The 15811-nt window shown below is 39.9% G+C and overlaps 1 protein-coding gene across 2 annotated transcripts in view; it reads right to left on the bottom strand.

The window, feature by feature from the left end:
* Positions 1 to 11061, bottom strand: part of LOC148843159 (adenylate kinase family protein) — a 39645-nt gene extending 28584 nt beyond the window's left edge. For both annotated transcript variants that reach the window (XR_016102836.1, XM_088956615.1), the window contains exons 1-4: positions 10681 to 11061; positions 10511 to 10612; positions 8203 to 8331; positions 7989 to 8123 (exon numbers count right to left, since the gene is read on the bottom strand). Coding sequence is in view for 1 of the 2 variants with exons in the window: in XM_088956615.1 (XP_088812741.1) it covers positions 7989 to 8123; positions 8203 to 8331; positions 10511 to 10612; positions 10681 to 10893 (579 nt within the window). In the remaining variant the exon portion in view is untranslated. The remainder of the gene's footprint in view (positions 1 to 7988; positions 8124 to 8202; positions 8332 to 10510; positions 10613 to 10680) is intronic.
* Between the last annotated feature and the right edge of the window lie 4750 nt (positions 11062 to 15811).

Genomic DNA, 15811 nt, shown 5'->3' with positions numbered 1-15811 from the left:
TTCAATCCCAAGAAAGTACCTCAGTTGGCCCAGATCTTTGATCTCAAATTCAGCAACCAAAAACTCCTTTAGTCTTTTAATCTCTTCCTGATCATTCCCTGTAATTACCATATCATCCACATAGACAATAAGTGTCGTAAGTTTGCCATTTCTCTTCCTTATGAATAGGGTATGATCCGCTCCACTTTGAGTGTAACCCCCTTTCTTCATGACTCCACATAGCTTCTCAAACCAAGCTCGAGGGGACTGCTTAAGGCCGTAAAGGGCCTTTCTCAGTCTACATACCTTCTTGCCAAAGACATAACCTAGTGGAGGATCCATGAACACCTCTTCATGCAGGTCGCCATTCAAGAAAGCATTCTTCACGTCCAACTGATGTAGCTCCCAGGAGAAATTTGCAGCTAAAGATAATAGAACTCGGATTGTGTTGAGTTTTGCCACCGGAGCAAAAGTTTCTTTGTAGTCAATCCCTTCTTTTTGAGTAAACCCTTTTGCTACCAGTCTAGCCTTGTACCTCTCAATGGACCCATCCTCCCTGTGCTTCACAGTGAACACCCACTTGCATCCAACAGTGCCTTTCCCTTCTGGTAGATCCACGAATTCCCAAGTTCTTGCTTTCATTAAGGCTTTCATTTCTTCATCCATAGCCTCTTTCCATTTTGGGTCAGATACTGCCTCAGTATACTTGGTAGGAACATGCACAGAAGATAGGGCATACACAAAAGATCAATAACGAGGAGACAACTGTGAGTAAGACACAAAATCAGCAATGGGGTATTTGATAGTACAAGAACGAGTAGACTTACGAAGGGCAATAGGAAGATCTAAGTCAGAGGAACTGATAGGATTACCTTGAGTTTCTGAGACAGGTTGATCCGAGTCCAATTGGTCGCTGTCATGAGTTAGAGGACCCTTCTTCCTTCTGTTGTAGGTGATTCTGATATCTCTTTGCAGCTTGCCGGAGTCTTCGGTAATATTTGCAACATCACTAGTAGTAGCTGGTACAATGGGAGCCTCACTAGATTCACCCAGGATACCACAACTAGGTGGATCAGGAGGAGAAGATAGAAGACCTGAGGTCGAGAGAGGTACAAAGAATGGGGAAATAGAAGAATCCTTTTCCATCCCACTAGTCTCTCCCTGAAGAAGATTCTGGGAAGATTGAAAATAGGATTGAGACTCAAAAAATACCACATCCTTTGTGACATATTTTTTCTTGTTGACTGGATCATAACACTTGTATCCCTTTTGAGTAGGGGAGTACCCCAAAAAGATTCCCTTTGTAGCCCTAGGATCCAATTTGGTCTTCTTCGGATCCTTGACATGTATAAAGCATACACAACCAAAGACTCTCGGTGGAAGAGAAAAGTCAGGAAGATGGGGGCAAAGAATAGAGAAAGGAGTTTTCATCCCCAATACCTTGGATGGCATTCGATTTATCAGATATGATGCAGTAAGGATTGCTTGAGACCAATAGTTTTTAGGAACTTTGTGCTGAAATAGTAAGGCTCGAGCAGTCTCCAATAGGTGCCTGTTCTTGCGCTCAGCAACCCCATTCTGTTGAGGGGTACTAGCACAAGATGACTGATGAATCATTCCAGCATCCTCCATAAACAGATTCAAGGACCTTTCAAAATATTCGGCAACATTATCTGACCTTAATTGTTTGACCTTCGTACCAAATTGTGTTTCAATCATTTTGCAAAATGTCATGGTTACCCGCGGCACTTCCTCTCGTGCCTAATAAGTATATTCATGTGCATCGAGAATAGTGATCAATAAAGCTGATAAAATATCGAAAGCCATCAATAGAAATAATGGGAGAAGGACCCCAAACATCAGAGTGGACTAAGTCAAAAGAAGCTCGAATTTCATTACTTGAAGTTGAATAAATAGTTCTACATTGCTTTGATAGTTGACAGACTTCACAAACTAACTCTTGACTTGAAACACTTTTGAATAGTTCTGGAAACAACACTTCCAATGATGAAAAAGGTAAATGACCTAGCCTAGCATGCCATAGATGTAACCTAGCTATTGACTCCACATTGGACTGACTACACGTAGCAGATGTTTGCAAGGCCGAACTGATGTCTGCATTAAGGTAGTAGAGACCTCCACACTCATGACCGCTCCCAATCATTCTCTTCGTCAAACTGTCCTGAAAGACACAGTGAGTAGGAAAAAAGGTTACGCTACAATTCAAATTTTTGGTAAGCTTGGAAACAGATAAGAGATTTGAAGAAAGATTGGGAACATGCAAGACAAATTTTAGTGAGAGGCCCTTGCTTAGGTCAACCACTCCCTTCCTAGAGATGGTAGAGAGAGAACCATTAGCAGCCCTCATTTTATCTTGGCCAGACATTAAATGATAGGAAGAAAATAGAGAAGACATGTGTGTCATGTGGTCAGTTGCACCAGAATCAATAATCCAAGAGGCATGATCAATAGAACTAGTAGCACTAAAGGCAGAGACAATACCTGATCTGGCAAGGGAGGATGATGGAAGAGAGTTGGTCCTTAGACGGGCTAGGGCCCGGCTAAGTACCTCTACCTCATCAGCAGTAAAACCCAAGGACTCGGTTCGAGGGGAATTAGAAGTTTGTCCCATGGAAGAGGAAGTAACTGTAGATGTGTGTTTTGAACCATCATCACTTTGACCCATAGCCAAATTCACACTTGCAGATTGACCCTTCTGATGCTTCTTATCTTTCCTCAATGCAGCTGGCTTCAGATGCGGATGGAGAACCCAACAGGTCTCTTTCACATGCCTTTCCCCTCCACAGTGGGTGCACTTCAGATGTCGCTTGTCAGAGTACCTGTTTCCCCTTTGATTTGTAGAGATTAGGGCCGAATGCTCCACAGGCTGTTCAGCTAGTTTTGTTTGAGTATCAACCTGCATCTCTTTTCTTCTCACCTCTTCATTCCTCACAAGGTAGTAGACATGATGTAAGTCTGGCATTTCATCCCTTCCCAGAATTTGGGATCTTATGCTCTCATATATAGGATCTAGGCCAGCAAGAAACTTAAATGCTCTACCCTCTTCAATTTGTTTGTCATGCTTCTCTTTGTCTCCAGCACTCTCCCAGTCAATGATAAGGTGGTGATCTAACTCTTCCCATAGTCCTTCTAGTGTAGCAAAATATGTTGCAACACTCATATCTCCTTGCCTCAAGGCAGCAATATCTTGATTCAATCTGTAAACTCTGGCATTATTCTTCTTCTGCCCATAGGTTTTAGAAACCTTTTCCCAAATCTTGGCAGCCGTGGAAAAATGTTGAACAGTCCTGGCTACTCTTGGAGTCATTGAGGCAAGTAGCCAGGACATAACTGTAGCATTCTCTTTGTGCCAAGTTCCATATTCAGCACTTCCCACTTCTGGTTCCTTCTTCTGCCCGTCTAAGTAACCAGTGAGTTCACGGGATGTGATGAAAAGCATGGCTGAGACAGACCATTCCCTAAAGTTGTACTCATCCAACAACACACTTGTGATCTGTAGGCTATACAGATTTGGATTCTCCAGATTAGGAGACCTCCCATAAGCCCTAACATCTCTAGAAGACACTTCCCCGGATATCGAAGACATCTTCACTTACTTGTAAGTGTCAAGACTGTACCTCCAATGTATAGAGAACTGTTTCACACTTACGGAACTTGCTGCACTGTAAACTCAGTCCTGAGAACCAGACACAGAGCTGAAACACTGCACACTGTGCCCAAATTACTGCTGTCACCGAGTACTACACTGCAACTTGCTGTGTTGGCTTCTACTGTGTGCTAAACACTGCTGCCGCAGGTTATAACTTCACCCACAAACAGTTCTAGGACTGCTGAAATCAGTCCTTCCGCCTAGATCTGTTCTACACAGATCTATCTTAGTCGAATGGCTACAGTCTGTTGTGCTGTGTCTATTAGGGCATCAGCCTCTGGGTCTAACTCCCCTTGGGCCCTACAACCAAGGGAAACCCTAGATGTAGGTCTAGCTGTATTCTACGACCAACTCTAGGGTTTCTTTGCAGCAACCAACAAGAAGAATGGGAAAGTTACCTGCGAGTAGAAGAAGATGCAGCTGCTGTAACCAGTCGTAAGATCAGTGCTCTGATACCATGTTTGCTGAAATAGGGCTGTCGAATGAGAGTAGAAGAGGAAGAAGAAGAGGAACAGAAATGAAATGGGCGGCAGTAATCACCTCGGCCAGCCCTAATCTATTATATATAAAGGCATTACATAATGTTACATGAATGGACAAGACTGCCCCTGATTAGTGATGGGACACCTAGTCGAAATAAACATTAAGTAAGATTAGGCCCAGTAACAAGGCCCACTAACTAATGACTTAAGACCCAACAAAAAGTAAACATACAAACTAAGACAGCCGAACTAACAGAAAGAAAGAACTGACACCTTCTTGAAGTGGCTAAGGGTTTACTCATCCATATGAATGTCCCAAAACGTTTTTGGCTTGAGGCAGTCCTTTGTGCTACCTATCTCATTAACCGTATGCCCTCTCGCTGGTTAGAGTGCAAAGCCCCACATTAGCTTCTTTTTCCCAAGTCTCCTCTTCTTTCTATTCCTCCTCGTGTGTTTGGTTGTCATTGCTTTGTTCAAAATCTGGCTCCCACCCGTGGAAAATTGGATCCCCGAGCTATTCCTTGCATCTTCTTAGGGTACTTCCTCGCTCAAAAGGGGTACCGATGCTTTGATCCCGTCTCCCGGAGATATTTTGTTTCTATGGATGTCTCTTTCTTTGAGAGTGAGCCTTTCTTCCCTGTTTCTCCTCAAGGGGAGTGTAGAAATGAGGAGAAACTAGTTTAGCTGCCCCCTATTCCTGATCCTCCTCCCTTTCGTGTTTTCTTTCGACGTCACAAAGGCCAGCCAAGTTCAAGAGTTGTGGAGCATCCAGAAGTTGTACCACCAATACCATCAAACTCTCTGGGGCTGGATCCTTCCCAACCAAGTACCTTGGTTCCCATTGATGTTCCTGACCCTATTGCCATTGATACCTCTATTGTTGATGACCTTAACCTTCCTATTGCTCATCGGAAAGGTGTTAGGTCTTGCACCACTAAACACCCCATGTCCCACTTTGTTTCCTATGAGAACATTTCACCTTCCTTTCGAGCCTTTCTCTCTTCCATTAACAATGTTCTCATTCCTAAGAATGTGGTAGAAGCTCTTTTGATACCTGAACGGACAGATGCTATGAAGGAAGAGATTAATGCTTTACATAAGAATGGTACATGGGAACTTGTAGATCTTCCTAAGGGGAAGGAACCAGTTGGGTGTAAATGGGTTTTCACAGTAAAACATAGGATTGATGGCACAGTGGAGCGGTATAAAGCTCATCTAGTAGCAAAAGGGTTTACACAAGTGTATGGAGTGGATTACGGAGAAACTTTTGCACCCGTTGCTAAGATTAACTCCATTAGAGTTCTTTTCTCCTTAGCTGCTAATCTTGACTGGGAACTTCATCAACTTGATATCAAGAACGCATTCTTAAATGGTGACCTTGAAGAGGAAGTATACATGGTGCAACCCCCTGGTTTCCGAGCTCAAGGTAAGGAACAGAAAGTGTGCAAGTTAAAAAAAAAATCATTATATAGCCTGAAATAATCATCGAGAGCCTGGTTCAATAGATTCCATGTAGCAATTCAGCAAAGAGGTACAAGCAGTGTCAATCTGATCACACACTGTTTGTGAAAAGAGAAGAAAGGATTGCAGCACTGATAGTATATGTTGATGATATAGTTATCACTGGTGATTGGAATGATGAAATTCAAAAGTTGAAGAGTTTCCTTGCTTCCCAGTTTGAAGTGAAGGATCTAGGTCCTCTAAGGTACGTCCTTGGGATTGAAGTGGCCTGCTCAAAAAAGGGTATCTTCATTTCCCAAAGAAAGTATGTCCTAGATCTACTCCAAGATACAGGAAAATTGGAAGTGAAGCTCGTTGATTCCCCTATTGATCCTAACAACAAGTTAGGAGACTATCAAGGTGAACCCATCGAGGATGTGAAACAATTTCAGAGACTTGTAGGAAGACTGCTATATCTTTCTATGACTCGACCAGACATTGCTTATGCAGTGGGAGTTCTTAGCCAGTTCAAGCATGCCCCTAAGACTACCCACATTGAAGCAGCAGAAAGAGTTCTCAGATATCTTAAGAAGTTCCCAGGTGCAAGCTTGTTGTTTCAAAAGCATGAGCATTTGAAAGTTGAAGTGTACACCAATACTGATTGGGTAGGATCATTGAATGACTGGAAGTCAATAAGTGGCTATTGTACCTTTATAGGAGGGAACCTAGTTACCTAGAGAAGCAAAAAGCATAATGTGGTAGCTAAGTCTAGTGCTGAAGCTGAATATCGGGCAATGTCTCATGGAGTGGCAAAAATTATGTGGTTAAAGAATTTGTTGAGTTGGGCTTTCCAGTTGATGGACCTATGACGCTTTACTATGATAACAAAGCAGCCATAAACATCACTGTTAATCCTGTGCTGCATGATAAAACTAAACATATCAAAGTTGACAAACATTTCATCAGAGAAAATGTTGTCACAGGGGAAGTGTGTACTCCCTATGTCAGTTCTAAAGACCAACTTGCAGACATCTTCACAAAGGGGTTACATCACTTGCGACATTATGATTTTGTGTGACAATTTGGGCATGATTGATATCTATGTCCCAACTTGAGGGGGAGTGTTGAAATGTTGTTATTTTGTATGTTTAGTACCGCAGGGGTACTTTAGTACTTTCAACCTGTTTTATTTTAAGTTGTGTCGCCCTAGTACAAATAACAAAAAAGCTGGCACTGCCAGCAGCTTTCTGAGACTTCAAACTTTTGTCTCTCGACTCTCTCTCTCTCTCTTCCTTCTTCTCCTCTGGACAACCTCTCTAACAGAACAATAGTATATACAGAAAGAACTAATTAGATAACATTTTTATTAGTAATATTAGTTTTAAATATGAAATCCCCTAATTCAGGTTTCAAGGCTTTCCAATGGTTTGGTTCTGATGTAGTTACTATGGTACATAGCAAGGACACCAAGTATTCAGGTGTCCAGATACATGAACCTCCACATATATAGCATAGGAGATATGGAAATAAATTTTGTTTAATCATAAAAAAGTTAGTCCCAGCTATCTAGGGTCTTGGGAGGGGTACACTGGATACAGTCCTAACCTTTAGCATTTTTTTTTTTTTTTGCACAAAGTGGATGCTGTCAGACTAAAACCTGCATTCTCACACTGACAGCTAGAGATTTTACCATTACACTGAATAATGGCCCTTAACATTTAATTATATAAATAATTTAAAATAGTAAAAAAGGACTCGGAGTGCAGACTCATTATGGGTTGTGTCCTTTCCTGTGATATACTGTTTATGAGTACAAAGTGCCAGGTTTCTTCCTAACTTCAGATTTGAGCATCATCATTATGCTAAAGTAAGTTTCATGCCAAGTGCTAACTTGCAGCATGGATTCTAAATGTCAGCACAACTAGACCCTTTAATTTCAAGCCATCCTGGTAACACTGGGGTTCCAGTTCTAAATGGATATCTAACATTTAAGATGATCAAACAATAGCTTGCAAAACTTGAAACCTGTTCACATAATAGAATTAGAAATAACAATTTCAAAGGAAGCAAGAAATCACGTAAACTTTAGGGGTCGTTTGATAACAGCTGAAGATGCTGAACTGAAAAACTTATTGCTTTGTCTTTTAGTGAATATGTTCTTAAGGAGATTGTGAACTCTTTAATGGTTGAAACTGAAGTTGGGTAGATCACTATACCCTTGAAATTTTTATTATTTAATTATTTTAACAAACTAAAAGACAAAGCAATAAGTCTTTAAGTTCAGCAACTTCAGCTGTTATCAAACAGCTCCTTATACACATGTGATGTAATTTTTATAAATTTCAGTACAGTTCATTTGGGTGGGTTTAATTCATGTACAACAATTAACCAACAAAGATGGGAGAATAATTACATACGTCCAAGACAATGTATACGTCTGGTCTAATCTTCATTTGTTCCAAACTTTGTGCTTGGGCTGAGCTTCGTGGGTATCCATCAAGGAGCCATCCTTTCTCCTTTGCATCTTGTTGTGATAATCGTGATTTCACCATCTACGAAGAATTATTGGTTTAGTGATTTTCTGGAAAGGAAAAAAAAGCACAACACAAGGTCTTGGAAGTAATATAATACAGCAATGACAATCTCATCTGGAACTAGACAGCCAGTCTCCATATATTCTTTTGCTTTATTTCCAATCTCTGTCCCTGATGATACTTCAGCTCTTAGAAGATCTCCAGTTGATATGTGCACCAATCCATACTGAAGAACCAAGGAAGATTAATCATGTTAAAAAGGTACTGAATAATGAAAGTTAATGGAACAAGGAAAATAAAATTCTCTATTAAGGTACTGAATAATGAAAGAAACATGAAAATTGAAAATAAATTACAAATGAAATTAAAATGAACATAATCATGTTAAAAACACTAAATTAATTATTGGAAAATTATTATAAAACTACAGAAAAAATATGCACACATACACACAAACAGACAGACGAAAGAATTTGGTCCAGTCTAACAAAAATCACATGGGACAATGTGGAAAGCTTAATGCATAAACAGCTATACCCAACAGCACGATGCATTTCCTGAGAATGAAATTTCAGGTGAAACCATTTTACTAAAAAAGGATTAATTTCATGAAAGATGAATCTATGTTTGCATTGGACATAAACTCAATTGACATTAGGACAAAAAGGGCATGGATGGGTGTCCTTAAAGTCATTTTGTTCAGAGTTTTTATGGGGAATAAGATAGAGAGTGGAAACTTTCTCTAGAAGGCACATGGTCTAGGGACTCTGTGATACAAGACAATCCTGAAATAGAAGTATTTCACCTTGTACAAGGATTGAAAAAGCTTCCAGAAAGATCTTCTCAGAGAAAAGAAAATTTGCAAAGAAAGAGAGAAAAGAGATAGAAGGAGAAAATGATAAATGGGTAGATCCTCACTACCTGATCCCAACTTTTTATCTGAGTCTGACCAACCAAAAGGATGAAGATGATGGAATCTAACAACCAAGGACAATAAGTTCTTTTCTTTCTTTAGAGAAAGGAGAGGAGTTTTATTTTTTCAAAAAAAAAACATAAGCATGTCGCAAAAAAATCACAAATCTGCATCACTTCATTCTGACACGGGCTAAAAAAGATCAAAAACTCAAAGTTGGAGGTGAATTACTTGAACTTCAAATCAAAACTAGAGACAGCATCTCAAGTTCACCATTCTACTTGCAGCCACAATTTGGAATATTGAAACTCACACAGTTAGCTTGATTTTGATGTCACTGGAAAACTCATTTGATTATCCATCCAGCAAGCCCAAGATCATGCAATTTTGGACATAAAATGAAATAGTTATGTTTTGGCTGTCTTGTATCTGAAATAACCACTCCGTTAGTCTTTTATTTCCCATTAAAATAAACCACCGTTTATCAAAAATAGAAATGGATTTGTGACAAGGCTTCTATTACTTGGTTGCTTTAAATTTTAAGTTAGAGTTAGGATTTATTTTTCTAGGTGTTTGTTTTAGAAGTCGTCTGCCTACAGGAAATTCATGTTTAACTTTTAATGGGTCAAATAAATCAATTTCCTAAAGGTTTTTAACAGTTCTAGGCAATCTTTGACTCATTCCAACATAGGTATGAGCATGAATTGGAAAGTGATTAGAAGTCATTAGCTCCTCTAAGTGATGATTTCCTTGACAGATTTCCTTGATGATTTCCTTAGGCTTTGTTTTGTTTGGTGTTAATGACAGATTTTCTTGATGATTCTAATTCCTTCAAGAAGCTATTATATGTCGATTCCTAATAGTTCCTCTAAGTGATGATTCCTATGTTATTCTCTTATCTTTTTCTTATTTTGCAGGTCTATCATGCATCATATTCCCTCTTATAAGGCTGGATTCTTTTTGTTTGGAAAAAAATCCTAGCTTGTTGAGAGAAAGACCAGACATAGTGACACGTAGATATGACTAACTTGTACCAGAATTTTTCTCTTCAAGGTGATAGTGTTTTCTGTTCTCTGGGTATTCATATTGAGCTGGAACCAAAAATAAGGAAAGGAGCATTACCCCAGTGTGCCTCATGTATCATTGCTGGGTCCAGTTCTATAACTCATCTCTGTTTTATAACAAATGATTGCTAGATTTGTGTGATTTTAGAGATGCAAAAATCTCTGGTCGTTATAACTGCAATTCCCAAAGAAACATTTCCTTCTCCAACAGTATCTAGGAACAACTACCTATTGCATGTAGTTTCCTTAATGAAGAAGTTCTACTGTTCAATCTATATTTTATCTCTCAATGACTGCGTCCCATCCTGTACATTATGCAAGTTGTGTCACCTTTTCTTCCTCACCTTATTTTGATTCTTTTTGCATTCTACCCTTCTAAGCTAAGCAGACCAACGGATCAATCAAAACTAGGAAAATAAAGAAATCACCTTCTGGACGATCAACTCACACTGAGTTCCTTTCCCCGAAGCTGGGGCCCCTGATATCATCACCTTCAATGGTTCGCCAGCCAAACAATTCACCCTAAATCCCTGCCCAAAAAAAGAAGCTAAGGAGAAATATAATACAAACCGAAAATCTGCAAAACCAATATGCAAACCTTTGGTTTAGGGTTTGTCCTTGGTTGAGTTCTTGAAGAGCATCGTAACGATGACAGATGGAGCGAATACGGTGAAGGAATGGAGAGAGAATATGACAAGGAAGTCAAAGAGGAGGGGTGATAATTGAAGGAAGAAAGAGCCATGGTGGTTATGGGGAATGGAGCCGAAGCGCCATTGTTGTAGTAAATCGAGATCACTGAGCTGAGCACCATTTCTGCGCTGCAGAGCACTTCTTTGAAGGTTACAAGTCGAAAGGATCTTCGTGTAGCAAAGTGAGGTGAGGACTAAGGAGAGTGGCTGATATTTTGTAACTGATAAACGGCCACCATTGGTTTGCTCCTGAGAAATGGTAGTTATCCGCTCTGTGAACAGTGAAATCCACCGAGCCTTCCAAATTGGCGGTTAAGTTCAGAACATATCATCCAGTAGGTCCCACACCTTCCTACACTACACGAGGTTTTTTCTGTAGACGGTTGACCATCCTGTGCGAAATTATGGATACAAATTGAGCAATGCCACCCGATTGTCCGAATTCGAATTCGTTCCCATCGAGAGTGATCCGAGTTCGATTTATAATGGGGTCCGACTATAATATAGAAAACCATATCATATCTAAAACTTCTATTACTGCCACGTATACAGCAGTTATCGGATTTATTTAAGTAACAGGTAATTATTATTTCATATATTAATTAAAATTTAAAACATTGTTTAACCTATCCATTAACCGAATCTTCCGGTTCCCTACTCTGTTCAAACTTCTCCCTCTGGAAATCGTAAATCCATAGATCACAATGCATTCAATCAGCAGCAAGAGGTTATTCATCTCCTTCGCTCTCAATCACAAGTATTTTCTTCTTCTTCTTCATATTTTCTACAATTGATTCCATATTTTAGTAAATAACCTCACTAAACATCTCCCTAACAGTTGATTCATATTTTCTGCAATCACTAAACATCTCCCTAACAGTCAATTCCATATTTTCTGCAATCACTAAACACCTTCCTAACAATCGATTCCATATTTTCTGCAATCAAACAGGTGGCAGTCGATTCCATATTTTCTGAAATCAAACAACCACTTGTTACAGTCTAGAAGTTTACTACAAAAATATCTCGCTCTGGCTAATTATAGAAAGCTAGGTATTTGCATTTATTGTCAAAAATTTGTGTGGCTTCTTGATTCCTACGGATATATATTAAGGAATAAAGTAAAATAGGAAAAAAAAAAAAAAAAAAAACAAGGGAAGGTAAGAAGAGTTCCATCTTCATCTTTCTACCATACGGCATAAACAAATGACAAATCCATGATCACCTGCAAAACAAATATGGCACAGAAGGGAGAAATTTACTGTTTATAAAACCAAATCCTTTAAAAAGAACAATGACATAACCTTTTCAGAGAATATCACAAGAAGATGGAAGGCTTAAAATGCATTACCTATACAAGGATGCTAGCTCATGTTATGATGCTTCACGTGGTGCATCCAATCGGTCAGGAACCTAACAATAATAGCAAACAAGAAAACATATCAGTTAACACATTTAGAAACGTACTAAATAGGTTAACCAGAATTTTTGGAAAATAAATTTTAAAGAATAATGTGATTATGATTATTCACTTGTCTTTTATTATGACTGTGGCATATGGTAGAATACAATGAATTGGACCAAAAGCTATTAAACTCAAACAATAATCCAATTCTAATAAGGAACTATTGCTTTTTCAAAACAATAATATTCCTTGATTAATATAACTGCATGCAGTCCTCTCTTCTCTCTCTAGATCTCCAATGCAAACGATTTGGTTGGTTTGATTGATTCTTAAGTATCATAAAAGCAAATATAATTGAAAGCTCAACCAATCATCCTTTAACTTCCTTATTTAACAATCCAGCTCACTATCCAACAATAACCCCCCCCCCAGGCTTTTAGGAACTAAATCTGGTGTTAAAACGAATCCTCTATTCTAAGCTTTGAAAGCTTTAAAGCTAGAAGCTTGGTATTCATAAATATTATTTTCTCTCTTGGGAAATAAACCACCAGCCACTGGGGTCCGCATATATCGAAAAAATAAACAGACATTAAAGCCCTGGGATTCCACAACCAAGTCTTGGCCACTCTGGAGGGAAAACAAAAAAGCAAGAAGTCTGAATATTAAAAGGTTGATTGTGAAAGGTAATTCGAAGTCGATATTGGGATGGCTACAAAGGAGGGAAGCTTAAATGAGGAGTTATAGTAATGAGATAAAAAATTTAGGTGGTTGACTAAGGATATGGAAATGAAATTTCAATGGATCAAGACTGTCAATAATTTGGCTGATATTCTTGCTAAATATGGGGTAGGAAGACAGCAACTATTTTGGGCCAAGACAAATTGCAGCAGTGTTCTAGGGTATCCTACTCCACACCAACTCACCAAGAACAAGTATTTTTGCCATATTAGTAGGCCATGTCTGCTACGTTTACCACACCCTTCACACTAACAGTGTACTAAATCCCCAAAAATTGAAACCTGAGATCATTTTCATAGCAGGCTTACCGGTTTCTGAACAAATCCAGCCAGAAAAATTAGAGACATGGTGCTCATTTAGCTATCTGATGAGAGCGGATTTGGCCCTCCAATGACATTGTGACACCTGGCACCTCATGCCAACTAAGTGCAGCCCCTTGACAGATAGACAGTTCGAGCTCGCCACAGGTAGCTCGCTACAGGCAACTTGCCACAGGTAGCCGACCATCTTGTAGCCTAGCAACTCAGAACAACTAGGTGACACCCGGGACCACTTTGGGAACAACTTGCCTTTGCTAAGATGATAGTGTCCCACAAGCGTAGCCTGGCACAGGCGCGACCTGGTGGCCTGGCCCTGGCCCGACCTGGCGGCCTGGCATAGGCACGAGCTGGCAGCCTGGCCTTGACACGAGCTGGCAGCCTGGCCTTGGAACGAGCTGGCAGCCTAACCCTTGCGTGACCTGGCCCTGGTACGAGCTGGCGGCCTAGCCCAAGCACCGACCTGGCGGCCTGACACAAGTGCCAACCTGACAACCTCGAGGAGCTGAGCACCGTACCTCGCATTTTACGAGATTGTGACTTGTAATGGCTATATTAGCTCACCCACTCCCCGATTTTGACGAGAATGGACAGTTTTACCGTTTGATGGCATTTCATCCACCTAACACACAAGCCAGTCCCATCACAGTTGGGATCCAATAATTGCTCCACCTAACTCACGAGGACTCCAGTATATAAAGACCTTACCCCCCAAGGGCAAAGATATGTGAAAAGAGGCTAAAGGAAGAGGTGGTAACCCCTAGCTCTCTCATTCTCTAATATCATTCTTCAAGCTCTCTTTACTAAGTGCTAACTTAGCCATCGGAGTGACCTCGCCGGGTTAGCCACCCTGGGTCCTCTGACATTTGCTCACCACCAAGCAACTCATCAAGGTAGCTCGCCTCCAAGCAGCTCATCAAGGCAGCTCGGCACCAGGCAGTTCTCCACTAGGTAGCACACCACCAGGCAGCTCGCCAGCAGGCAACTCGGCACCATGCAGTTCGCCACTAGGTAGCTTGCCACCAAGCAACTCGCCACCAAGGAGCTCCACTTCAGCCTCTGAGTCACCGACCATATGAGAGCATACGAGATGACGAGGTACTTAGCCAAAAAATTGACACATCACGAAAAAATGATACGTGACTGAAAACGGTTACATCATTACCAACAATTACTTCTCGAGTGAAATATTGTGGGCGAAGAGACATTCTCGACATGATGTATCCCTTTCAAAGAGACAACGCACTCCCTAATACCCAAATACCCAAGTACATTTACTTGTTTTGCAGCAGAAGCCAACACCATGCAGATATTGCACCATACATACTATATGAATTCTATATCCCCTTCACAAACTCAAACCATAACAATGAAAAAAGTCCATGACCTAAAGGCTAAAGCACAACTGCCCCACATAAGAAGCCTACTTACAATTCACAAACGACTACTGGCAGAAGCAAAATACACATACCCTATGACAGAGAGTCAGGAAATAACCCTCTTGTTGTAAGTACTACCAACAGGAATTAATGTTTAAACAGATAAGAAACAAAGTATGAATCCCATTTACAAGGCAATATATCAATATCATCAACAGATTGGCTCATGGCAATGACAACCATGCAAATGCTCCCATACATGTAAATAACGCAAGCAAATCAAGATCTAAAGATTGAACCAATCCTTGAAACACCATTCTCATCTAACTTGGGGTTTTGAGGATCACATATGGAATTACCTTCTTAAATTGCCTTTCATAGGTTGTGTTTGGTACCATTACCATTTCAGGCATTTTGACATGAAGCTTATTTGGTTGGTACTTTTACTTGTGATCCTTCATGTGGTGAAACTCTCAACTACCGTTACTATTTGCACTCAGAATACAAATGCAGAGGTTTTTACAACTAGTAGTGCCAAATGCTTATTTGAAAGTCTCTTATTCTCCTTGGAGATCACCATACAGTAAGACAGTTGAACTAATAATTGGTCGGAAATGCTGATATAGAAGCTAAAACAGAATCCAGAAGGTGATTACAGCATATGGACCAAATGGAGATCAACCTTCAGAGGTGGATTATAATAAGATGGGGAGGATCAGAAAAGACATAATCAACTTCCATGGAGAAATGGTGGTGTTGGAAAACTATAGCAATATCAATTACACAGTTACTCATTAGCCTCAATCTTGAATCTACATTTTAAAGTAAACACGAGGTATTTGTATAATAGCATGGCATCTCAGAGCTGCAAACTAGCATATGCTGATATGCACATTCAGACTAATGATATCCACCATTCTATGGGTCCTACGCCAGATATAACCTATTTAACAAAGAGAAAACGATCCAATGAAGGTAATGATACCAAACTCAACTAGGAAACTGAACCAAATTTTCTAATTAGTGAAAAATTAAGGCAAACCTGTAGGTAATCCATAGGATTCTCAAATAAGGACTGTAACACTTAAAACAATTCTAACAACACCCTACTAATTCCTCTGCAGCTAAACAAATTAAAAGCAACTGCAGAAAATAAAAGTTTTGTAATCTCATCACAGACTTGCACCCTACAACTAAAATA

This window comes from Nelumbo lutea, chromosome 8, assembly GCF_056320005.1.
Source record: "Nelumbo lutea isolate HS-2025 chromosome 8, American lotus-T2T, whole genome shotgun sequence".
NCBI lineage: Eukaryota > Viridiplantae > Streptophyta > Magnoliopsida > Proteales > Nelumbonaceae > Nelumbo > Nelumbo lutea.
Note: the sequence above shows the minus strand (reverse complement) of the source record. Positions and strands in the feature narration are given on the sequence as shown.